At 41.0% G+C, this 27,106-nt stretch overlaps 2 protein-coding genes across 3 annotated transcripts in view; both read left to right on the top strand.

The window, feature by feature from the left end:
- Positions 1–20,063, top strand: part of edc4 (enhancer of mRNA decapping 4) — a 35,191-nt gene extending 15,128 nt beyond the window's left edge. The window contains exons 19-30 of one of the 2 annotated variants that reach the window (XM_036002697.1): positions 223–456; positions 914–1,015; positions 1,241–1,384; positions 2,426–2,462; positions 2,795–2,942; positions 4,663–4,818; positions 6,252–6,367; positions 6,464–6,629; positions 9,298–9,484; positions 10,248–10,467; positions 13,127–13,290; positions 17,646–20,063. In XM_036002697.1, coding sequence (XP_035858590.1) covers positions 223–456; positions 914–1,015; positions 1,241–1,384; positions 2,426–2,462; positions 2,795–2,942; positions 4,663–4,818; positions 6,252–6,367; positions 6,464–6,629; positions 9,298–9,484; positions 10,248–10,467; positions 13,127–13,290; positions 17,646–17,829 — 1,858 coding nt within the window. In that variant the 3' untranslated portion in view covers positions 17,830–20,063. The remainder of the gene's footprint in view (positions 1–222; positions 457–913; positions 1,016–1,240; positions 1,385–2,425; positions 2,463–2,794; positions 2,943–4,662; positions 4,819–6,251; positions 6,368–6,463; positions 6,630–9,297; positions 9,485–10,247; positions 10,468–13,126; positions 13,291–17,645) is intronic. The other variant, XM_031310119.2, reaches the window with a different exon arrangement.
- Positions 20,064–22,051: 1,988 nt separating this feature from the next.
- Positions 22,052–27,106, top strand: part of nrn1la (neuritin 1-like a) — a 99,508-nt gene continuing 94,453 nt past the window's right edge. Inside the window, exon 1 of the mRNA XM_031310032.2 lies at positions 22,052–22,306. Within this exon, the coding sequence (XP_031165892.1) occupies positions 22,249–22,306 (58 nt within the window). The 5' untranslated portion in view covers positions 22,052–22,248. The remainder of the gene's footprint in view (positions 22,307–27,106) is intronic.

Below are 27,106 nucleotides of genomic sequence, written 5' to 3'. Positions count from 1 at the left end.
CAACAGCCGTATCATAACTTCAACAAAAATAAATGCTGACTTGATGTTCACAGTGAATACATAACTCTGAAGATGTTGGCAAGATCTGTCCATCCATCCTTAAACCATCATGCATTAAAACATGTTTACCAGTAATTTAAAGCATACACAAATTCTAGGAGTCAAACTTGCAAAGAACAGTATAAGCCTTTAGAATTGACAAAACGATTGTATTTTCTGTCTCAGCCTGTTGGCCCTTGAACTCGGAGGTGCTGATGGGCCAGTGGGCGGCGCCGTAGAGTCAGAGCCCAGACTCAGCCACACCCCATCACTACTTGAGAATGCCTTATCACAGGAGAACCCTGGGGTTGGTGGAGGGTCCTCAGATGTTAGTGTCAGCCACACACCTTGGCCGGCTGCGCCTGACATCACTCGAGAAACCAGGAACAGTCTCAGGGACAATGGTCTTGGAGACTGGTAAGAATTTGCATGCACAAATACATTTAACAATTATAAACTTTAACATCTACTCTAAGGATTGCACAAAGTTCTAAAATCTCATTTGCAAAATGTGTCCACTACTTAACTTTTTAGAAATGACTTGTATCAAAGTAACAATCTCAGGCATTTCATGGCTTTTTCTAGGATTGTAACAATTTTTTTGTTTTTACGAATATGGAAAATGATCACAGGTGAACCAGTTTTGTTCCCTGTTTACAAAACCCTTAACATACAAAAGTATATCAAGTACCTGGACATAGACACACATTTACACAAAGAAGCAAATGCATAAGGCTTGCAAGTTTAAAGCAAAGTGATGGCTTTGACAAAATAACCAGGTCAGTTTACCTTTCATATCTGTGTGGAAATTGTAAAAGCAGTGTGAAAACATTTATTAAAAAGAGGTTTGTGTCACATGTCTACTGTGCTGTAGTTCAAGAGAGGAGTTGAAGGACAGGCACTTGAGCTCACCTTACCATCGACGCTCCTATCACCTCACACAGAATGACAGTCAGGACGCTGGTGCAGAGCAGAGGTAACACAAATGAACACACCATTGCTTTTTTATGCAAACACTACACGTCATGTGTCATCCTAGATGGAAGATATGACATAACGAGGCACAACAAAAGTCGTTGACGTTTTGATTTTATTGATCATTTTCAAGGTGATTACAGACCATGTGGCATACACTCTGCTACATAGATTACAGAAGCTGTCTTACTTTGTGTGTATCTGTGTGTTTCTGTGTTTGACCCAGTGACCCTGATGATGAGGTGGCCAGCCTGGCATCATCCTCAGGAAAAAGTGGCTCTCGTTCTTCTCACAGACTACCAGTCAAGGACTGGAAGACCTCACCACGAGGCTCGCCAAAAGTAAAGAGGAAGACCAAAAAAGATGACAGGTATGATGATGTTTAATAGTCAAGGAATCAATGTACGAGTAAGTGGGGATGTAATAAAAGCTGTTTTGCAGTACAGTGTGGGATGTGTAGTTTAAAATAGTGTTTATTAGTTCAGATACAAACTAATTTAGAAATAAATAGGGTTGGTATCGTTTTTTTTCCGATACCGGTGCTAAAGCGATACTTTTAAAACCGTGCCGGTGCCTAGACCTAAACCAGTGTATCATCATGTGTACTTTGATACTCACCAAGTCGGTCCCAGAATGCCCCAGTTGGATAGTAAATGCCGTAAACATATTCTTTGTAAATCTTTACAATCATCCCCTGAAAAAAACAAGCAGGCTTACCTTATTGCAAGATCCATATTTTCTTCAACACTTGCCATTTTGCTAGTTCGAAGTTAATTGTTTCCCGAAGCAAAGTGATTTTGAGAACAGCAACAAACAGACAGCGGAAGGTAAGGGTCACGCGCCGGAAGTCGGGCAATTGTCTGGGAAACATACTTCCCTTGATCCAGAGGTGAGGTAGAGAGAGGAAAAAAAAAAAAATACATAAAGTGCCTCTTAAAATAACACTCCTTGGACTATTAATGTTTTATCAAGCCAAGTCAACTTTATTGTCAATTCTCTCAAAATATGTGCCAGACATCAAGAGGAATCGAAAATGCATTTCTCTCCGACCCACAGTACAATAAGTGTAAAAAAATATACAAAATATGTACAAAAAAAGAATAAATTCTAAAAAGTGCAAAAGTGAGACAAAACCAGTTTTGTTTTCATAACATTGAATCAGTCTTTTCTGTAGATCTAATTACTCCCACTCTTTAATGTAAAAATAATAAAATCTCTACAAATGTGAACACTTTTTCTATCTTACATAATTTTTAAACCCACTTTTTTGATGGATGATGCTGGCTGTGTGTGTATCGGGAGATTGTCAGGCAGACACACATACATATTAACATAATATATGTGATTCTTAAGTCCTTGGTTTGAGTATTTTTGCTAAAGGTGTTTGCACACTTTTCTCCTTTCTCCTTAGTGAATCGTCTCAGTCCAGGCAAATGGACTCTGTTCAGGTAAGGTAAACACAAACCATATTGGTTAGCTTTTTCTATACTTATTAACTGCCACAATGATACTATGAATGGAAGAAACGTTATTTTCTGTTGTTAAATGATTTGTACTCTTGGAAACACATTACCATTAATTGATTTTTGTCCACTATGGGACAGCAAAATAAAAAAAAGATACCTATCCACCAGATTTAAATACATTTCCAATCTGTCAGCAAATAATTGTCTATTTATATCAGTGTTAAACTCAAAAGTATTCATTTAGTTTATGTTTCAGCAGCACTTTCCTTTGGTTCACTTTGTCTCCTTTTTCTATCATTCTCTCCATCCAATAGATGAATGCAGAAGTGCAGGACGAGTTGTTGATGCTCCTGCGTAGCCAGCAGAGAGAACTAACTGAACTGCGTGGTCAGATTGAAGCCATGCAAAGCACCATTATGGCCCAAGTAGAGCATGTCCTTACCAACCACCAGGAACAAGAACGTATCCTTCAGGCTTTTCTTGCTCACTGAACTTGTTTTAGTAGTTTTCCATTTCCACCACCCATGACACTTGTCAAAAACACAAACAACTGTGATGAAACTATTCAAAGTTACATTTGAATTCAGCAAAAAGCCTTAAGCAGTAGCAACATGAAATTGCATGCTACATACTCAATCTGTATGTACTGCTTAATGCCTACTAAATTACCGATTAATGTGCTATTGTCTGTTCACACTGAAGAAAACTCCAGTAATAATCTTCTCTGCATCACATGACGGTGTCGGTCATGGCGTTACTGGTCTGAGCTACCATTGAATGAAAATTGTTTGTCCCAAATTTAAATCAATTTACATCAAATTTACTCTATTTAATATTTAACAGTATTATTTTAAGGCAAATTAAACGTATTAAATATTTTAGTCTTAAATACAAACCCCAATTTCAAAGAATTTGGGACTTTGTGTAAAACGTAAATAAAAACAGAATACAATGATTTGCAAATCGTTTTCAACCTATATTCATTTGAATACACTACAAAGACAATATATGTAATGTTCAAACTGATCAACTTTATTGTTTTTTGCAAATATTCACTCAATTTGAATATGATGCCTACAACACATTCCAAGAAAGCTGGGACAGGGACATGTTTACCTCTGTGTTACATCACCTTTTCTTTTAACAACACTCAATAAGCATTTGGGAACTGAGGACACTAATTGTTGAAGCTTTGTAGGTGGAATTCTTTCCCATTCTTGCTCGATGTACGACTTCAAGTTGCTCAACAGTCCGGGGTCTCCGTTGTCGTATTTTGCGTTTCATGATGCGCCACACATTTTCAGTGGGAGACAGCTCTGGACTGCAGGCAGGCCAGTCTAGTACCCGCACTCTTTTACTACAAAGCCACGCTGTTGTAACACGTGCAGAATGTGGCTTGGCATTGTCTTGCTGAAATAAGCAGGTACGTCCCTGAAAAGACGTTGCTTGGATGGCAGCATATGTTGACCAAAACATGTATGTACTTTTAAGCATTAATGGTGCCCTTCACAGGTGTGCAAATTACCCATGCCATGGGCACTAACACACCCCCATACCATTGAATATAGGTTGGAAAGGATTTGCAAATCATTATATTCTGTTTTTACTTACGTTTTACACAACCTCCCAACTTCATTGGAATTGGGGTTTGTATGTTTTTACAGTACATTGTAAATGTGAGCTTCCGCAGTTTTCCTCTTAACTGTTCCTTAATGTCACTTGCCATCATTCGTAATAATGTTTTCCAACAGTTAGAGGGTCATTTTGTTGTTTTTTCAACCTATTTTCCTTATGCATTGGTGTCAGACAAAAATCTTTGAAATCGGTTCAGTATTGAGCGAGAATGGAAGCCTAGAACTGGGCTGCAATGTAATTGTATAGGGCAAATGTGCATTGTCAATTTCCGTCCACTAAAAGTGCTGTGTTTTTTTGTGTGTGTCTGGCAACATTATAGAAAGGATTCCTACAGAGATAGGCCTTTTTGTTAAAGAGTAAGATCCTTTTTGTTTAACCAGAAACGGCTCCGAAATCGCCAAACCCAGCAGGCTCCATATAAAGAAACAATAATTTTAGCCTGTATAGAGCCAGCATATTTCCACATGTAAATGGATGAATTAAGGGTTTATTTCAACCAAACCAGAGTGGACATATTCTTGTGAGCCTTGACCATTCATGACCTCAGAGCGCAGACTAGAGCGAGTTCTGTCCGAGAGTCAGAATCATCAACAGCAGCTTCAGGAACAACTCAGCCAGCAGCTCAGCCACACCCTCAGCTCGGTGCTGACCAACAGAATGGATAAAGTGATTCGAGAGGAAATGAAGAAAACGGTCCCACAATGTAAGCACACATAAACATGCCATTAAGAACAACAAAATCAGACAGCAGAGCTTTATTCTGCTGAGACCAAGTGGACTGTGTGTAAGACAACAGTCATCCACATTTGTTACCAGACGATGGTGGTATTGCACCATTTCGTTGTTTGCCAGTTGCAGACAAGGATGATTTTACATATAAATCTAAACAGTCTTGATATGTTGCACACTCTATTGTCTCCTGTCCTTGGCTTTTCTTCTCTAGTCTTAAAAAGCGACAGTGCCCATTTAATACCACAAATCCTTGCTGAAGTGCCCATCTTGCCCAAATCTAAATTAGGCACCAATCCAACTTTTTCTCTCCCGATTCCCATACCTCACCTCAGGGTATCTGATGTTGAGTACCATTCTGACTCTAGTGCTCTCTTTTTGCCGCATTCAAAATCTGTATACCTGGCTCTGTGAGGAATTGAAATCATGTTTGGAATCCCTTATGAGGGATTGGAATACGTTTTATATACGTTGTAAGGTCAGGGATTGCTGCGGCTGTATAAACTGACTGGGTGGCCCGCTGTGACTGAATGAACAGATAGCTGAAATTATTTGATGTGGATCGGTCATGTCACGGCCATTGCCTAATAAGGTCAGCAATCTGACAGATCGGATTAGTACAGCCCTGATCTAAATTAGCTGTAAGCTAGGGCTGCATAATTAATTGCAATTTTATCGAAATTGCAATATGGACTAGTTTAATATTCATATAGCAGGGGGGGTGCAATATTTGTTAAAGGCAAAATATGTGTCAAAATACCATTCTCAATTAAATATTGTGGTGCTGCAGAGATGTCCCGCCCTACAAGTTGTATTCTACAGACTTTGTCTGCTACAGATCCTTGCAGAAATTACTCCATGATCATTTTAATATATTTTTTTAACGAAAATGGGAATAATGATACAAAAATTATCATTACTTCGAATATCGTGAAACATATCGCAATTGCAATAACATAAATAATCATAATTAAATATTTTTCTCATATCGTGCAGCCCTACTGTAAGCATTACCTGATTTGCAGACTCTTGATAGTGTAAGTGAATCTTGTCTACGTAATGTATTTTGTTTTCTTTCTTTTATCTTCCCTGCAAAAAGTAGTTTTGCAGCATGGAAAAAAATCGACAAAGTGCACACCAGGCTGTACAACATTCATTACAATGTTATTTTTGTGCTTGAGGTCACCCTAGGCATAAGATGAGCAAGATATAATAAATGCAGCTGAGGTGTGTTGGACTGCCAGACTAAAATCAAGCACTCTTTGGAGAGATGTTTTCTTGCCTTGCCTCACCTGCCCTCTAATTCGAGAATGACATGTTCCTGTCTTTTTTCCCCCAGCCTTGATCACATGCCTAATTTATAGGGGAGTTCATACTAATCTGTCTTGCTTATTCTTTCCCCTCTAGCAATCTCTAAGAGTCTGGAGCCAGTGACTGGTCAGCTGAGCAATACAATTGCTGCTAAGCTGACTGCTGTGGAGGTCACCCTGAAGGAAAATGTCAGCAAGGTGGTCAAATCCAAGGTAAGTGGCTGGACCTGTATCCCGTCCTATCCAAAATCTTCATAAAATCACCTACGCTCTCCTTCCCTTCTCACCATACCCGCTTCCTGTTTACAGAACACAACAGATGCAATTGGTCGAGCAGCAGCAGAAGCCATGCAGGGACCCATCCAGGCAGCCTATAAAGACGCCTTCCAGGGCATTGTGCTGCCTGTTTTCGAAAGAGGCTGCCAATCCATGTTTCAACAAATCAACGACAGCTTCAAACAAGGCACACAAGAATGTAAGGCAATCTTATCAAACATTTAAATGTGTGGTTTTGTCAACAAATAAATATCAAAATATAGTACAGATATCAAGATATGACCTAGATCAGAGATTTTCAACAGTAGGGGGGCCACCAACATATTGGGTAATTGTTTTCCAAAAAATTAAGACAAAATGTCTGAAAATATGCATTAAAATGAATCTAACATCACAACATTATTAGCTAAGATAAATCGGCCTATTCGTAAAAAAAACATTTATACAATATATGTAGTAGGGGGTCCGTGCTCGTCTCTCTTTCAGGTTAGGGGTCCTTGGCCTAAAAACGTTGATTACCCCTGACATAGATGACCTACTTTTACACAAGGTTAACTTAGTAATTTATACTTGCATGCTGTCTAGACACAAAGTTTTAAAACTGTTCCTTCAAGGTGTTCTGGTGGCTCACCATGGCCTTTGTCCTTTTTGAGACACTTTGTATCGGTACTTTCTTTACGTTGGTTGTTCCCTGTATCTAGCCTTGAAATCAGGGTCTGTTTATCTGGAAGTCTAATTAAATAACCATCTCTTCCAAAAAGCTCGGGGACAGCTTTTGTGATGCTTTTTTAGACTGAGCAGGGCATTGATGTGTTGATAAGCAGTCTATTTATTCTGAGATTGTGCTCCTGCCCACCTCGGTAAGCTTGCAGCTAGATGTTTTTTTTATTTTACCAAGGCTGTCGTATTGTTCACAGAGGGGAGACATGCACAGTAACTCTGCAGTAAATAGGGAGAGCACAATACCCCTCTGAGCATGTGTGCACTCGTGAGCTTGTTCCAATTTAAATTTAATCCATGATCAAATTCAGGGTTTAGCTCTTTGTGTGTAAATATTGACTGTAACTTTGTGAATGCTGCATTAACATTTGCTCTGTCATCTAGTAACTGTGCAAGCCTTCAGCCACATTCTAGACTAAGTCCATTAACATAAAGTAAAGCATAAGCTTAACCAGCACTAAACGTTTTAACAGTTTCCTATAAAATGTCAGTAGCCTATAACATGTCAGTTCTTAATGAAATATTAGTTTGAAATTAAAGTGCAGTATTTTAAATACAATGAGAAGAATATGGTTTGATTTCTTATCAAAAGGAAAAATAACCAAAAAACACAGTTTTCAAACTAGCACTGCTCTCATCAATCTATTTTCACATTCCTCTGCAGGAAATAAGAAAATACAGTTGAGAATTTACTGGGTTGCTAAAATGTCAGTGGATATTATAGTGCAGCTCAACGTTACTGTAATCATATGCTGAAATGCTGCGTCCTTCACGACTGCATATCTTTATTTATAAACCTGCACACATCTCTCCTTGCGCCGTCAACAGACACACTGGCATGTCTTCGTAAATGCACCCCCGTATTGGAAGTAAGTCACACGAGAGAGGCACAGTGCTTGCACACAGTCGCCGCTTTATCCAACACTAAATCCTAATGCTGCCATACAGCAAACCGAGACTAACTGACAGCTGCACTCTGCACCTCAGCCATGCCAACTGCAGTTTCACTATGACGCTAGGTCCCCCCCCCACCCCCTTGCACAAGGATTTTTGACTGAAATCTGTGAGGCTAAAATGCACTGAACAATACATACATTTGTTTTCTATAGATTTTTGACTTGAATGCATTCCTAATATCGATACATCATGCGGTGCTTCCCCTAATTTGTCATATTTATGTGCGGGTGTTGAATGTAAAGCTATATAAAAAATCAACTATTGAATTGATTTAAAATAGACTAAGCTTAATACAAAGGCACATGTTGGTGAACAAAATATTAGCTAGAATAAATAGAGCACTACATACTACTCTAGAGCCCGACCGATATGGATTTTTGGGGGCCGATGCCGATATTAACTCGAAAAGAGCCGATTTATAAGCCGATATTTTGATTTTGAAAATAAACTGGATATTAGACCAATTTCCTATAAACTGCACTTACACAACATTCAATAGCAAAATATCTGCCTGTTCTATGTATGTGGGCTGTATAAACCATTTTCCAGAAGGGATTATGTTAAAAAAAAGTTTTTTGTCTAGTTTTAACAGACAATAAACTGAGACTTAAAGTAAAAGCCGCAAGCCTCTGCTCCATGAAATCTATTTTACTTTCCTAAATCTTCAATATTATCAAATCCTCATGCTTTGATTGTGTTCCGAGCAGCATGCCGACAGAAGAAAAGACCCAGTGACCCTTTGCTAGCTTGTTACTGTGAAAGTGGAATTTCAGCCAAGAAATGTAGTATCATGCATTTCCGAAATTTTTTGATACATTTCTTCTGATTACAATACAAGACATCATGGAGTTGCATGACTAGCTGCGCCACACAGCTCTTTATCCAGACAGATTCAGGTCGGCCAGAAGTGGTAATCTTATTTTATTTTTCCAAAGCCTTTGTCATAGCACATTTCAAACTAGTGTGTTAAGACTAAATATATTCCACAATCACACAGACTACCTTCATCTTTCCGCACCGTGAACGACCTAAACAGCTCTGCTTTCACTGTCAGTGTAGTTGTGTTCAGTTTAACTCTGTCTCCACTTAAGAGAGCAACACATAAAGCATGTAGCTTTGAGTGTATTTGTGTAATGTGTTTGCTTGTGTTAGGGGGAGAACTGATTTTCTGTTGACATTCATCTTTGTAGACATCCAACAGCTTGAGACCCATATGAAGAACAGGAAGCAGAAAGAGCAGGAGACACGAGACCCCATGATTGGCCAGCTCCAGCAGATGACTGACAGCTTCCAAAGCTCCACCGATCAGCTGGCCAATAACATCACAGCTAATGTCCGGGCAGAGGTCCAGCACCAGATCCAGATGATGGTGGGAAAGTATGTATCCTAGCTATCCCTCATCGACCACACTGACTTGTGATTGGAAAGCTGTTCTGAAACCTAGTTTTTTTTTTTCTTCACATTTTATTAGAAGTGAATCTCTTCTGAACCATTCACACTTTCTGTCCTATTTTCCTTCCTCTGTCCTTATCTGTCATTTATATACATTTACACATTTCCCTAAATATGATCATTCTGTAATTAGACACTGCACACCTGCTCTCATCAAAACTTCTTTGTTTCACTTGTTTACAGTTTATAATACTAAAAAAAAAACACTGACATTGCCCACTTAGTATTATTAGATGTAACCATCACGTTTTTAAAGTATCCGGCTGTTAACTGATACTACTTGCCGCGAATGATCTGGTAGCATTGATTGACATTCCAAGGGGATCATTTGAATATCAGATACGCATATCAGCAGATGCCTGTGCCAGCAGCTCTTGCCTTATTCAGGTGCATAATGGGCTTGAGAGTAGAAACAAGCAAGGCTTAATCCTGGGGCTAATGTAAGAACATAAATTTGATCGAGTCTCTTGTTCCCTCTGCAATTAATTTCATGGCCTCTAGAGTTTATAGATTTGTCGGGGCGGAACAGAGAGTAGTTGGCCAACTAAAACTTTAAAATCTTGAAAAGGAAACGACAACACTGGACAGTTTTTTTTTACCTAGCCACCAGGATAGTGGTTGAAAATGCACGTAATATAAGGGATAACCCTCTTTCTCACATTTCCTCTTTGGTCCTTTTCCTCCCCAGTTTGCAGGAGTCTATTCTTAGCCATGTGCAACGAATTGTCAAAGGGGAGGTGAGCCAGGCAATGAAGGAGCAGCAGGCAGTGGTCACCTCCAGCATCATGCAGGCAATGAGGTCAGCGGCCAGCACACCTGTCCCCACAGCACACCTAGACTACCAGACACAGCAGGCAAACATCCTGCAGCTCCTCCAGCAGGGCCAGCTCAACCAGGCTTTCCAGCAGGTAACACACACACACACACACACACACACACACACACACACACACACACACACACACACACACACGTACGTACGTAGGTGTAGCACTGTACATAGGTTGCGTTTAACCGCGGTAAGAAAAAAATCATCAGTCACAGCTCTAGTATGTAGATTAATGCACAATGCAGAACCAAAGTTCACAAGCGCAAGTTCTGCTCAAAAACCTTTAGCCATACGCCGTTAGCAGCATATGCTGAGGTTAGCACAGTATGCTGATTGACATGCGAGTCAGTCACACTATGGAGAGCGCAATGAAAGCTGGTCAGCTACAACCGCAGCGAAAAGACAGTTGTGTTAAAGACAAGGATAGTGTGTCAGTGTTCCTTCACCGTTGTAGGTTATGTGAATGAAAACGCATCAAACATGCAAACCCACATTCATCAACTGATCAGCCAATCACCAAAACAAGGAAAAAGCAAACCAAATTTTGTATTTTCAATTTCCTAGCATAAGAGATTTTTTAGTTTTATAGCCTATTGTAACGTCTTGCCTTTAAAAAGTTCCTTATTTTGGTAACACTTTATTTGAATTGGTGCGCATAAGGCTGACATGACACCTGTCATGAACATGAAGGAGTTATAATGTCATTCGGTAAATTATGACACTTTTTTTTCTTCTTTTGGCTGGCTTCAAGTGGAGCGGTCCAGAAGGAGCTCAGTCCTCCAAGTTGGGAGATAAGCTGAGGGAGTCAACAAGTTCTAGGAAAGGGTTCCATGTCTCTAGGAATGTCGAGATAGAGCCTTTCATAGAAATTCTAAGCTGTGTAGGGGGGCGGGAGAGCCTCCAGTTGAGCAAGATCAGTCTCCGGGCTAGCAGAGATGTAAATGCCAGGGCCCGCCTTAGTGCATCCGGGAGGCCAGCGTCAGAGGAAATGCCGAAAAAGGCTGACAAGGGGTTAGGGGGCATAGTGCGATCGTAGGCTCTGCTCAAGGTGTCAATAATACACATCCAAAAAGTAGTTAATTTAGGGCAAGACCAAAACATGTGAGTATGGTTGGCAGACTGGTTACACCTATTACAGGCATCCCGGACAGTGGAGTATATTTTGGACAGTTTTGCGTTTGTATAGTGGACTTTATGAAGGACCTTGCATTGGATCAAGCCATGTGGAGGATGAGTGAACCGTAGTCAGAGCAAGATCTCATTGTTGCTCCGTAACGGTCATGTTCAAATCGCTCTCCCATGCAGCCTTTGTCAAAGTACGAGGGCCCGCTGAGGTACGGAAACACATTTCTTTCGTTTCGGGTCTGTCGCCAGGAGGGAGTCAGTCAGGGTTTCGGCGGGGCAGTTTGGAAAGTGGGGGACTGTCTTCTTGACAAAGTCCCTAATCTAGAAAAAGTGAAAGAGGTGTGACTTTGGCAAACTATAGAGGGAAGTGAGCTCTGTGAAGGACGCAAATATGCCATCTCTGTATAGGTCTTTGAAGCTGGGCTAGGCCCTAAATGCGAGGTCTGAACTTGAAGGTGTAAAGATATGGTTTTTAAGCAGTGGGGTCAAGACAAGCCAAAGTTTTTCCTAACTTGACTCCAGATCTAATTATGACACTTTTAATGCAAAGTTAGCATTCTCAGAGAAGTCTTTGTCATGACCAACTTGACTTTAACGAAGACAACAATCTCTGTGTTATGACAACTTGACATTAACCTAGACAACATAACCATCGTCATAAATATGTCATGACAGGCTCAATTATCAAACTTTAATAAACTAATTAGTTTTAAGTGTTAACATTACATTAAACTTTCACGAAGAGGTTGGTTTTTACATTGGCTGTTATGAGAGCATTATAATTATGTCATGAATATTTTGATTGACCTCAAGGAAAGTGAAACAATTTGGACCTGTCATGAAGTTTGATTTCATCATCAAATGCTTATATGATGGTGTCATGAATAATATCCTTGAGCTCAAGTAAAGTGGAACCATTTGGACTTGTCATTAAGATGTCTTAAAAGTTATAAGACCAGTTTGACAACAGTGAATGCAGTACCCAGGTGATTTATTGAGTTTTGGACTTAGTTAGCTGCCGTTAGCTCAGTTAGCTGTAACGTTACAGCTGTCCAATTAGTTAACATTAAAGCATGTAAACACAAAATGGAAGTATAATCCTGAAAAGCTATATACTATTGGCCTTTATTGTCAAGTTGTCACGACAAAGACATCTCGGACAATGCTAACTTTGCATTACAAGTGTCATAATTCACCGAATGACACTTAATGACAACAGCTATGAACACTCAAAATGACTCCTCCATGTTCATGACAGGTGTCGTGTCATAATAATGACAGTGTCATGTCAGTCTTATGCACACCCCTTCAAATAAAGTGTTACCTTTTTTAAAATTAAAATAGTTTACCAGTGGGAAACCAAAAAAGTTGCCAGTGGGCTAAATGCCGTCCCGTACGTTGGCTCATCGTGATGCTCTCCACATGGTTTTTCTGCTCATAAACCTGCTCCTGAGCTGTATAATGGCAGGGAAAACCCTGGCTACCCCAGTCCCCAGTGGACTTTGTCTGTTTGATACTTGCACTACTGCCTGTCCAAAATAAATGGAAAGAAACGTATCCTTATGCGTTTGGGGGGTCTAAATATAATGCCCTCTCTCTTTCTTTTCTTCCAGGCTCTTTCAGCGACCGATCTGAACTTGGTCTTGTATGTGTGTGAGACCATCGACTCTCAGCAGGTGTTTGGCCAGCACCCCTGCCCTCTCAGCCAGCCTGTGCTGCTGTCACTCATCCAGCAGCTCTCCTCCAACCTCACAACCCGCTCTGAGCTGAAAATCAGGTGAGCACACTCTACAGATGCTATTTTTGGTACCGTATGGGATTTCCTTTTTCACCAGTTTGCATCCATAGTAACATTATTCCCTACTTAAAGATTACACACGTCTCCCCAGGGGTCAGAAGAAACATTCAGTGTGTAAATTGTAGAAGAACCTACTGAAAGTCAAAACACAATAGACACAGCGTGGGCTAGGCCTGCACGATATTAGAAAAAACTGACATTGCGATATTTTTTTTCCTGCGAGAGATATATATATATATATATATATATATATATAGCGATATCAAAAAAGACATAAATAGCTCTATTTGGAAATAATAAATCATTCTCAACTACTGGTGTGATTTTGTAGGGGAGTGCATCTACATAGAAAATAAAAATGAAAAAGGAACTTTTCTTATGTGAACCATTCTTTGTTGATCATTCTTTAATGCTTTACAAACACCAAAGCAAGTAAGCGCTGTGACTACTCTTCTGAAGTTATTTTGGAGAGGGAAATTAGGTAGTATTATATGAATACAATGGTGTCATGTCAGTCAACCAGTGTATTTCTATCAACCCAGGCTAAAGAGAATGATATTAATAATGCATGCATGATGCTTCCTCTAAATTTCAGGTTGTGGTCGACTAGCGGGGCCGGCTTGTTTGTTTGATAAAGTGATCAACATTGATTGTGATTGGTGGTTGGTTGTGCATGCAGATCTGCATGTCACGCACTAGCAACAAACTGCGTATCCAAGAACACTTAAATCTGTGTAAATTACGTTATGTCAGACACAGACTTCTGTTGTACATTAGCGTTTCCAGTGTCGTGGCTCCGAACCGTAACATTAGTTGGGACAGACGCCTTGTTTCTTTAGGCTACCTACACTCACCTAAAGGATTATTAGGAACACCATACTAATACCGTGTTTTAGAAACATTTCTAAAGAATGCTTCCAGCACCTTGTTGAATCAATGACACAAAGAATTAAGGCAGTTCTGAAGGCGAAAGGGATCCCCCACACCATTACACTATAACCACCACCAGCCTGCCCAGTGGTAACAAGGCATGACGGAGCCATATTCTCATTCTGTTTACGCCAATTTCTGACTCTACCATCTGAATGTCTCAACAGAAATCGAGACTCAGTCTTCAACTGTCCAATTTTGGTGAGCTCGTGCAAATTGTAGACTCATTTCCCTATTTTTAGTGGAGATGAGTGGTACCTGGTGGGGTCTTCTGCTGGTGTAGCCTATCTGCCTCAAGGTTTTGCGTGCTGTGGCTTCACAAATGCTTTGCTGCATACCTCGGTTTTAACGAGTGGTTATTTGAGTCAAAGTTTATCTTCTATCTCCCATTCTGACATTCAGTTTGGAGTTCAGGAGATTGTCTAGACCTGGACCACACCCCTTAATGCATTGAAGCAGTTGCCATGTGATTGGTTGATTAGATAATTTCATTAATGTGAAATTTAACAGGTGTTCCTAATAATCCTTTAGGTGAGTGTATATTAGCTTTAGCCTGGCTGGTAGCAGCTGTCTGCGTTGAAAAATGGCCCGGGAGATGTCGTCATAACGTAGCATTAATCAGGTGATTTAGTTTGTCTTTGCAGTGAACATAAAACACTGACTACTGTAGCTTGACTGCCCATGGAAATATATGTGCATCACTGTGTCAGTGTCAGCTGCCGCTTACGGTACTTTTCTACACACAGAGAGCCTCGCGTCCCATAACAAACCCTGTCGGACTAACGGTACGTCACATGGCCACCTGTCTTAAAGGGGAAGGCTCAGCCGGGTAACAATCACGGAAAGGGAGAATGGTGAAAGTTTACTTTTCTATCAAGCAGCAAAAAGTTTTAGCGTCAACATCGCAACGTCCTGCAATGTGACTATCGTGCATGCGCACAACGCAATGTTGACGATGAAACAAAGTATCGTGCAGCCCTAGCGTGGGCTTCACAATGTTTGAGGTGAACACTTTCATGAAGATGACAATGTCTTGAGATGTCAGAGAATACTAATTAATGTTTGTAAGCAGAAGGCTACCCTACACTTGCAGTAGGAAATCAAAATGATGGCAGTGATATTGGGTTGCTCGGCATCAAACCCGCCAAACCCAATTACAACCAATCTCCATGTGACTGCAATACCACATTTTAAAAACAATGTGTGTAAACCTAGTAAGAATTGAGGCATGATAAAGGAAGCCCAGGTACAATTCATTTATTGACACAGCACATCAGATCCACTATAGTCTCAATTACAGTTATTACAATTAAGTATTGTTAATCTTCTATAACTGTAATTAAAAAAAACACTCAATACATGAAGGAAATGAATTGCAGGATGTGTGAATATACATGAAATGCATGCAGTATATCATCTCACACCACTGTAGTTGGATGTGAAAACTGTTCTGCAATGCAGCAGCCATAACTTGGGTTGAATCAAAAACCTGTTAGCTGTATAGGCTAGGCTTTCTTTTTTCCCAAAATGTCTCAATTTTAAGTCCATTTTCTCACAAAGCGATAGCAGTAAACACGTTTTGGATTGCATTACACGCCTTCTCTCCCACCCAAGCTGGATCCTGTGCTATCGGCGATCAGTAATTAAGCCAGTCTTTGCCTAAACTTTTGCTCCCTATCTCATCTCCATTGTATGTCCATTATTCCTCGTCTCCTGCGTGCTAATCGGTGCTAAACTGCTGACCCTATCACCCTGCCCCGTCTGCAGCCCTGCTACATGGCTGTCTTGGGAGCGCGAATGATTCTGTGAATAGCTTCACAATTTTTAGATGGCCTCTATTGTTCTGTTATTTCTATGTCCTTCTGTTGTTCACTCTTGCACTCCAGTCTGTTTTTTTTCCTGTTCTTTTAACTGAAAAGTGTCGTGCTGCAGTTCTCAAGATGCATATGAATGTGACTGCTCAGAGAGTGAATCCTTATCATCTTGCTCTTTTCTCCCCCCCCCAGAAAACCTCTTTCTCTATTAGAGTCCCTTTGCAGTGTGTGTCTGGATCACCTGTCTGGTTCTGCGTTGACATTGCAGCTGCCCAATAGCGCAAATACGGCCCTCGGGAGAGGGAGAGAGAAAGAGAGGGAGAGAGGTTTTGGTGCGAGGGAGTTCAGTAGATGGAATAAAAACAGGAAAAATCACAAAACTTCTTAATGACTTCTCTCTCTTGCCTACTTTAATGGCTAATTTTATTTGAGCCATGCAGGAAAGCTTTGTGCTCTCACGAGTAAATGAAAGTCAATAAATATTGGGATGTGACAAAAACTACTGTATACTATTTTCAGGCTTTGCACAAGGTAAAGGCGCCTTCCTTTTCTGTTCTTCTGATTGATAGTATCTTAGAAGAATCCGTGAAAGATTCCCAAAGAGAAATAAAAGCGACGTTAGGATTGTCGGCACCATCGAGGATCGTTTGCAGGATCCTAAGCTGGTTTTGAAGAACACATTGTTGTCCAAACGGCTGAAAGAATAATGTGAACTGATGATGCATGAAGAGAAACTTAATTTATGTTGTGGAAACAATCTAGTTAGCAGATTATCTACTGCAAGACATAAACTAGCTAGTCAGTATCTGTGGGGTTCTCTGCAGTAAACTCAAATGGCATGCTGGCACTGTGTTACGGAGATCTAATAGACCTCTGATGTGTGTGTGTTGAGGGGAACTCTGGCCCGAGGCCAGGTGGCGATGTAGGAACAGCTCTAATGTTAGACTGGGATCAGGTAGAACTCCGGACGTGGAGATAAATGCTTGTTTAAACTGTAAAGACGCAGAGGGTGGGAGAGTCTAACCGCCAGATGTCTGACTAAAACGATTAATTGAGGAGTTAAATGTAGTGTAGTCTGAGTGAGAGGACAGGACGCAGGTGGCAGTGGCATAACTCCATTTCTGCTGTGATGTTTGAGTGAAAGCACGAGGTACACGCTCCCACAGTGGGCCAGCAGCCAGGAAGGTGATCCAGGACAGCGCTCGACATTCAAACTGCGAAAGATTAGTTGAGATACTGATAGTATCGGCCTTTCTCCACACCCTGCAGCCCCTCCAAGGGTCAAAACACAGTATATGCAAGTTAACCTTGTACTGCTTTTATATCAGAATGAATGAAGTGTCAGATTCTTGATGGGAACTTCATTTATTTCATTATTTTCTCCACATAGAGCAAAAATGGCCATGGCCTCTGGTGCCGAGTTATTTTCTATCATCCTTGGTCCTGCCGCACGACCAAAAACTGTAGTTCCTGGCTTAACAATTTCTTTCCTGCTCATACCTACAGTAGATGATGCTGTATGTGCCTGCCTGGAAATTGGTCCTTTGTCATCATTATCTAATGTCTCTGTCCCTCTGTGTCCCTGTTCAGCTACCTGGAGGATGCAGTGATGAATCTGGACCACAGCGACCCGCTGACTAGAGACCACATGTCCTCGGTGTTGGCCCAGGTCCGACCGAAGCTCTTTGCCTTCCTGCAGCAGGACCCACACAGCCCGCTCAGCAAGAGGGCGCGGCGCCTGATGATGATGCTGCAGGGTCTCGTCAGCCACTAGTCCTCCATTGAAAGAGCGGTGCAGGGGAGTCGTTTCCTCACAGATGCACATGGATACAGATCATGAGTCCCTTTTTTGTTACGAGTCCACGGACGTTTTAGAGGAGAAAGCAACGACAACTTCACCCCACTCGGAACAGTCTCTTGGAGCTAAGGATGGGGACGTGCTGTCGGTTGGAGATGGAAGACGAGGGCTCCTAAATGACTGAGCTTGAAACCTCTCGCTCGGTTCAAGAATTACGGTTTCCACCTGGCCCTCCACACAACCCTAATCCAGCTCTTTCTCCCCCGTTCCATTTGTTCCCGTTCCTCCCCCTGTTCCACTTGCACCAGTGAGGTGTCAAGTTAGGAAATAGATTTTTTTTTTTTTTCCTGGACATACCTTCAGTGCAAGACAATAAAGGTTTGGACAACTCTGAAGTTGCCGCTTGTTCCCCCAAGAGGCATTCTGGTCGTCTCTCATCCTTTTAGCACCATCAAGAAACAAAAGAAACGAGCTGAAATGTCTGGTCGTCCCCGTCTCCCAGACACATCGTACCTGACACTCCTTTGATGCCACTTCATCCAAATGTGCATAAGACTCAAAGAATGTTCAGCTGAGTGGTCCACAAGACCAAACATCGCTGTTTCTTTTGGCAAGAGATGGCTTGCCTAAAAATGTCCCCTTGTATTTTGGCCTTATGAGCAAACAGCAGGCTTGGACACATTTCTTTTTATTTTTATTTTTTTTTTTTTTCAATACAGACCAGCATCTTTGCTAGAGCCAACTTGGAATTCGGTAGCTGCATTATTTCGCTGTCCTCAGTTAAGTTTTTTTTTCAAACCTCCAAGCTAATCCGGGCAACCAAAAGTATGTAACATTGAAAGCCATTTCATGTTTGTGGCATATTTTCTTTCAGTTATTTCTTAATAGGTTGGAGACGACAACCTTGCTAGGCATAATCAGTCTCAGTGCTTTGAAGAGGATCAACATGCTGAATTGTTTTGCTGAAAGTTAATTGAATTTGTTCCTGCGTTGGTATTCGGGATGGAAAGCATATCGTACTTTTTTCCACTCTGGCCTTGTTTTCACAAATCATTCTAATGAGGGTCTCTGAAGAAGACAAATAAGGTTAAAGGATGAGAAATAACAAATATGTGTGAAGGTCCTCCAGGCTGAAAAGAATTCACCCTTTGAATCTAAAATGTTTGGAGCCCAACATCATGTTTGGCAGCCGTCCATGTGTACAGCTCTGTCCTGTAAATTGGTTTCTCCTGTATGTCTGTCCCTTTTTTATATAAACATTTAGCATTTGTAAGAATTGTATACTTGCTTTAAGAGTTGTCAAACTAGTTACATACTACATAATGAAACACTTCCTAAACCTAATTGTTACCGATGATGTTAGTGTATCAGGCTATCCCAAATAATGTTTGTAAATTGAATGTGCAGTTACTTCTCATAGGCTCTAGGAGGCAGCACTTGGTTGGACTGTTCACCCTTCTTGTCATTTAGGTTTTGGCTTCAGAAGTCATTCCTGCTCTCTCAGTATCTGTTTTACCAAACATTGAAAAGCCTGCACCTGTTTGTTCACCTCTAAAGTGAGTTGAGGATGATGATTTGTGTACAGCCCATTTACACACGCATCATTGTTTAGTTTCAGGGCGGCCACATCGTTTAGCTGATTGTAAAACAAAAGTTCTGTTAATTTGACGTCTATAGATTCTGTTAAGTTGGATTTGTCTAGCAAGTGCCTTATTGTATTCTACATGTTACACTTAAGCATTTGATCCCATTTGGGCCTTTAGAACACTTGTAATGTTTGAGCAATTATCCCATTATCCTTTTCACTTTTACAAGCATTTATGTCGTTAAAATGTCGGATCTGAAGTAAGACTCAAACAGCACAGCAGAGGAGAATCTATGTTTTGTTTACTAACATGACTACCAAGACGGCTGATTTGGACAGATATTTGACTGATCATGCAACACAGAGAGAGATGTACTATTTTGACTACTACCACCTTCACCTTTCAGTTACAGACCCCAGTTTATTGTCCTCAGAGTAGAATGACAGGTTGACTCCTGCGTTACCCTGAGTGGGAGCCGTGTGTGAGAAACAACTGAGGCTAGTGTGTATGTTATTTTTTCTTTATCCATTCTGTTCATTTCCCTCTGCTTGGATGCTTATGTTGTATCTTTTACAGTTTATTTTACCCTAAACATTTTGGAATAAAAAAAAGACTTGTTCACTTTATTGTGTCTTTATTTGTTTGGGGGGTCTTGTACTTTCAGAAAAAAAAGTCCTCACTAGCACTAGGTATTGTTAAATTTGTGCAATTCAGCGTGCTTTCACTCCTCTGTTGAAGAGAGCGCCATTTAGTATACTAGGCTTAGAAAATAAAGAAAATGGTTCACAAAGCTTCAAAACCACGCCGCTGCAGGACTCAGCCAACATGGGGCGAACACTCTTACCGGTTGAGCTAGAGGCTGCCCCATGGTTGTACTTTTAAACGTTTCGGTGGCATCTCGGTACACTGAACCGCCAACTCCGTCAAATACACTGCTCTTGACTTCACCACACCACAGAGTGTATGGGTCGTAGCTGCTGCGGCAGTGGGCCAATCACACGTTGCATTAAATTGAGGTGCACTTGCGGTGATTGGCTGTGAGCAAAACCATACAAATGGTCTTTTTTTTTTAAGGATTGAGTACTACTCTGCACTGGGTTATTTTGGCCGATACCTTAAAGGTATTGAGTACAGATACCCAGCCCTAGTCCTGACCTAAAGTTCAGGTGAGCTGCTTTGTACAGCAGCTTAAGTCTTTTCCCTCCAGAGACAAAGTTAGAACAGCACCATTCCCTGCAGAAGGGACTCATAGACTTGCTCATGGACACCTCAGTGGCCCACAGTGGTGGAAAGATTTACATTTACATAAGTACTGCTCATAAACACAATTTTCAGGTACTTGTACTTAAGTGTTTCCACTTCATGCTCCTTTATACTTTTACTGGACCACAATGTAAATCATACGCCACAAAGTTATTCAATAGCTTTTCACATAAAGATTTTACAATAAAATACTGAATGAGAAGCTTACAAAATGTTAAAGATGAAGTCACTGGTTCCAAACCCGTTTGGGCCCTTATTAAAAAGCAGTGTGTCTGTCTATGAGGTCATAAAGCACATATGTTTATTCTTCTTTCCTCCCATTAATCATCTCAACCCCTGATTTATCTCATGTTGTGAACTGTCTGTTGGCACCGGACACCTATAGGTGGGGAACCACTGGATTACACTAGGTCACCAGCTACAACCATCTAATAATATATCAGTCACAATGGTATTTTTACTGAATAACGAGACTGATACTATAAGTAGGCTATACGTGAAGAATTGAATTGTTTTGTAACTAAAGTCCAAAATAGAAAATGGGGGTAGGACCAGAAAAGTTTTTTTTTTTTTAACTTCTCCCTACTTCTTTTTGAACATGGAAAGCCTTATTTGAATTATTTAGGCTACAATAATTTTTGAAAGATATGTTTGCTGAGGATTTTGTTTTTCTTGGTTACTCTAGTACTGTACTTAAGTACAAATTCGAGTTACTTGTACTTTACTTAAGTCTTTTCTTTTCATACCTCTTTCTACTCTACGACATTTCAGAGAGAAATATTGCACTTTTTACTCCACTACAGCTAGTTAGTAGTTACTTTACAAATTAAGTTTGTTGTAGGCTACACAAAACACACGTAGTTTATAAAATACAATGTTTTATTAGAATTTAAACTACCCAACAATATACAGGCCTACAGGTCCAGCTGAAATCATTACTGATTAAACACTTAGTTGATTGACAGAAATTATTTGATCGTTTCCAGTTTCTAAAATGTGAGTTTTTCTGCATTGACTACTTTTACTTTTAATACTTTAAGTACATTTTCCTGATGATACTTACACACTTTTACTTAAGTAACATTTTCAATGCAGGACTTTTACTTGGACCAGAGTATGTTTTACAGTGTGGTATCAGTACTTTTACTTAAGTAAAGGATCTGAATACTTCTTCCACCACTGCTCATCAGGGACTCTGTGAGCTGCTGTAGACCTCCTCTCCTCTTCCTCATCTCCTCTCCTTCCCCTTTATCCTCTCCTCTCCTCTCCTCTCCTCTCCTCTCCTCTCCTCTCCTCTCCTCCCCTCCCCTCCTAGGCGCGGACGCGCCCTCCCCTCCAGCGGAACAGATGAGCGCGCTGTGGATGCTACCCGCTCACACAGACTGGAGTAGGCTGCAGAGCTGCACCGCGGACAGGAGGGAAGCACTTTGACCAGCACAGAGCAGCGGGACAGCGTGGGTTGCCTTTTTTCTTTTGGAAGAACTACTTCGGGATTGCGGCGCAAGCCTGAAACCTGTGAGCGCGGAGGACGACTTGTCGGCTCAGCATGACATCTCTGATGAACTCTGCGTGCCTCTTCTTCTTGCCTGTTGCTCTGCTACTAAGTAAGTAGTCTATACTGAACACATTTGAGCGATTCCTTTCAAACTTGTATTCCTGAACAATGCGCAATTTACGCGTCAGTAGGCTAGCGGGAATGTTTGGAGTAGTTGTGGCTGCGAGTCATTGTGAGTAAGCGGGTATTAACACAGATGCAGATCTGGACTTTGACCTGATCTTTATTAAGCCTATTCACTGCAGATAGTCTTCTGTTAAAGACTACGTCCCCCGATCTTCTAGACTTGACTCTGCCCTGCATGTCTCAGCGCTGCAAGTTCGAGGGTCCCGTCTCCTTCCCCGCTAATCTGCAGCATCGCTGCTCCAGGAGCGATCCGATCAGGGAGAGCTCATAAAGAAAATTGCCTAAAGTTGTGGATACAGCAGGGTTGTTCCTGCTGCGAGTGGAATATGTCCTAAAATATTATTTACTAATATTTCCCCCCAAGCCTTTAATACCTTTGCTCAACGAGATAACTTGTACATCCATGTTAAATAGGCAGATGAAGGGAACCTTTTATGACAAACCGAGAGGAGAGGTTCCTCTTGTGATTCCCACCTACCACCTCCTGGCAAGTTAACTATGGAATGAAATGTTTATTAAAGCTAAATGTGTTAAATTATAAGGGGCACAACAGCAATTTTGTACTGCACTTCCTTAAAGGTGGGGACTTACAAAAGACAGATTAATAAAAAAAAAAAACAATGGTCAAAATCAGTGCAGCAGTGGTCGAGATATCCTGACTTTTAGTCCCCAGAATGGGTCCAGCTCCAAAAAACCCTGGATCATACACATTCCATAATGCAACTTGATAGCACCTTTCATTACCGTCCTGGTCTGATAAGTGCCCACAACTTCCAAACTCAAAATCATTTCTGTTAAAAATCTGTAGTCTGTAAACTTCTCTCCAGAGCCACAGAAGACATTACAAAACTCTTACTCTTTTCTCAGGCTACATTGTACTACTTCTTCATGACGAGTCAGCTGAACTTGATGTGTAAAATTGGTGGAGTGGATCTTTAATGAAAAATATTGAATTGGTGTTCTGAAACCACAACTAATCCCCTTTAAACTACAGTATCTGTTATAAAATCACCATCGTCGTTATCATTGATCATCATGCTGCTGCGGATGTCAGAGCAGTGTGGATGGGGTGGGGGGGGGGAGATGGGATGGGATGGGATGGGGATCCCATGGGAGTGTGACACCGTGGGGGGGGAATAAAAAGTCCCACCGATGGAGATAAATGATGAATGAATCACATCTGTGTCCCTTCTATTGCTAAGCAGAGTCTCTGGAGACTCCGTTCAGCGCCGCATCTGAACCTGACCGGGAAACACTCCTCTGCTGCTGCTGCTGTCATCTCATTCACTCACTCTGTCCCTCAGTACTGACACACTGGGACAGCGTAGGCTCGTTATGTCTTAATATAGGCTGATATTTACATACAAATATCTTTGTTCCTATAAAACTGTGTGTGTGTGTGTGTGTGTGTGTGTGTGTGTGTGTGCGTGTTGATGTGAGGTTGATGTGTCCATGACCATGCTTCCTGTTACCTTTGACTCAGACTACCATAGTCACAAATTCTTAAAATGCCTTATCTGAAGATTATACACCTTTAAGAAAAAAAATAATTTTGCTACAATGCTTCCAGTACACTGAAACAAACAACTATTATAACATCAATTGGCTAAGATTAATACTAGCCTATAATTAGGACTAGTATTTATAGCTGCCTTTGATCACTATGGAGCTTTACAACGCAGTGCTCCTATTGCTGTGTCATACAGGAGTGCGCCAGTGTAGAATGTCTTTCCAATGTATCTTGTTTCAGTCCCGGGGGAGACATTTCACAATATTTATACAATGTGCAAATGTTGCAAAAAAAAAAAAATCTTTTTGTAAAACGTTTCTCAAAGGAAAAAAGGAGGGATTAAAAGCAGAAGAGTGAGCACAAATGCACAAATACAGGCACATTGATTTTAATGTTTCAGGTTGGGCGCTCTATCTCAGCAGCATCAAGAGGGTTGTTCCCAGGTGTCTCCGGAAATAAAGAAAAAGAAGGAAATTACATCATAACCAAAAATCTGTAATACCAAAATCATGTCACAGTAGAAAAAGCTTTGGCGTGAATAAAAAAGCCTCCTGAAAAACGCCCACATAAGTCGTTTGTTCAAGCAGCAATAACGACCTATATTTACGTTTATAGTGACGGCGCCCTCCAGTGGCTTTAGTAGTTACGAAGGAAGCAAAACAGGAAGTAAGGTAGTCTTGCTTTGCCAGACCCGGGTCTGGCTAGTCCACACTAGAGCTTAGATTGGGCCCAAAAAACCAAGCCCGACCCTACCCGAGCCTGTGCACGTTGCGTCCGAACCCGGCCCGGCCCGAAACTGTAATTATGAGCCCGATTTAAACCCGACATTTTTTTAATACGTGGGCTGTTATAACTGACGTTCTCAACTACAATTCTGAGTTGTTTGAACTACAGAAATCTGTTTAGAATTATCTTAATGAATAATGCAACAAGACGAAGCATGTAAACGGATCGCAAATGGATCCGAATGAGGAAACGTAAAAAAAACTCTAACCTAAACTCGACCCTATAGCTGCTCCCTCAGCCGAATAGCGTGGGTAACAGATCAAGGCATCAACATAATCAAAGCCCTGGAACCACATAGAAGACTTTCTTGTCTCGATCACCTAATTAATACTGTCCTTCGCCACGGTCTGCATGCTGACACACTGGCCGACAACAGTGCTGCAGATGGGGGGGAGACATGGTGGAGCACAGTTTACCTCAATGTTAATTCTTCTGTTTTTCTTTTTTTCTTTACATCTTCAAGCTCCATGTTGCACTTAAGATACACAATACAGCACACAGCAGGCCCGGTCTGATGCGTGCGAGAGGAGAAGACTCGTGCATGACACGTGCTGCATTTTGTAACTGCAGCCTAACTTTTGTACACATTTGTTACTTTTATATAGCCTCTATATATATATATATATATATATATATATATATATTTATAATATTTCTGATTATGGCATAGCTTTTCCCCCACCCAATTAGGCTAATAAGGTAATGGATAAAAAAAAAATTATCACGATTATTATGCATTAATTAATTTCACTGCTAATGTATGAAATTACATGAACACTCAAAAGGCAGCAATACATAACACATTTTAATGTGTTATGTATTGCTGCCTTTTGAAACAGAAATAACAGTTAAAACAGTTTTGAATGTTTTGAAAATGATTATATGATCAATCATCAACCTTTTTATTTAAATTCATCTCAAAAGATTATAAACTAGAGGTGAATCAGTCACACCCATACACTGTTACTATTTACAGTCTATGGTAACACCACAAACAAAGGCCAAGTTGGTAACAACAGTGCTGTCCTTCCTAAGAAGAAGTTGGCCCTTTTTGGGTCTTGCTAGCTGGTGTGTCTGAAAGTTGGAGGAGCTGCTAGACAAGACACACCTGTCACAGGGAGATTCGTAGCATGCTGCCAAGAAATACACGTGATGGAGAGATCTCTTTGCAGCCTTATGTCCCACAGGGGATGAAGAGGAAGTAACGTGTGGCCGGGTTGGGTCAGTGGGTAGAGCAGGTGCACATGTACTGAGAGGTTTATGCCTCTACGCAGAGGTCCAGGGTTTGAATCAGACCTGTGACGATTTCCTGCATGTCTTCCCCCTCTCTCTCCTCCCTTTCTCACCTAGCTGTCCTGTCACAAATTAAAGGCGGGAAAGCCCAAGAAATAATAAAAAAAGAAAATAAAGAAGAGGTGCTCTAAGCGATGCCATCTCCTCACTATCTGCTAGCTGCTAGTCCCCTGAACACACTGTAAAAAAAACGCGTTCTCTGTAGACAGCCCAGGCTCCACAAACAGCAACAAAAACAAACTGCGCCAACCTGCACCACCAAACATAACATAACAAACAAACAGTGTTCGGGATGAGGAGGAGGGAGGGCGAGCTAGCTTCCGTTTTGTTTGACAATACTTCGAACGTCAACAAGAAGTGACGTCACCCAACATCGCTTAGAGCACCTTTAATTGTTATCCGAAGGAAACACTTCCTAACTTCCCTCTCTCTCTAAGTTTCCCCTCAGTGGGTCGACTGCAGCAATTTTCGAGGTGTTTTTTTTAATTTTTTCTTATGCAGCACAGACATAAAGTGAAAGATTCCTCATTAAAAGGGCTGTACTCAAATGCTGAAAAAAAAAAAAAAAAAAAAAAAACGGGCTGGGATTGCCTCCACACGGCTCACAGACACCATTCCGAAATACGTCAAATACCTTCGTTTCTTCACAGGCCGCATGCACGGGCGGCAGACCGCCTATGAAAAGCTCAGAATGCTATTACTCCACTATATCTTTACATATAGCAAATATTTGTTTGCTGCTGTATTAATGTTCTGAATGTTGAGTACAGTCCCTTTATAAAATAGGTTTAAAAGCCTAAAGCTTCCCCTCTTCCTTCCTCCTTCCTTTCCTCCCCATCTGACTCACAGGGACCACAGTCTCTACCGCTGAGCACACACACACACACACACACACACACACACACACACACACACAGCTGTGTCCGCCACACTGCACACGTTTTCTATTCCTCTTTTTTCCCACCTTCTTCCTCCTACTTTCCTTCATCCCCCTCTTCTTTCCTTACTTACATCTAGCACACCTCATTTCGTTGTTTCTCTTACTTCTCATGTCTCTGCAGTCATTACTGTAATATCTGTCATCCCTCCATTACTGCTGTTCTTTTTTTATTTAAAACTTGCTCATCTCTCTTC

This window comes from Sander lucioperca, chromosome 7, assembly GCF_008315115.2.
Source record: "Sander lucioperca isolate FBNREF2018 chromosome 7, SLUC_FBN_1.2, whole genome shotgun sequence".
NCBI lineage: Eukaryota > Metazoa > Chordata > Actinopteri > Perciformes > Percidae > Sander > Sander lucioperca.
This window is presented reverse-complemented; position numbering and strand designations above follow the sequence as displayed.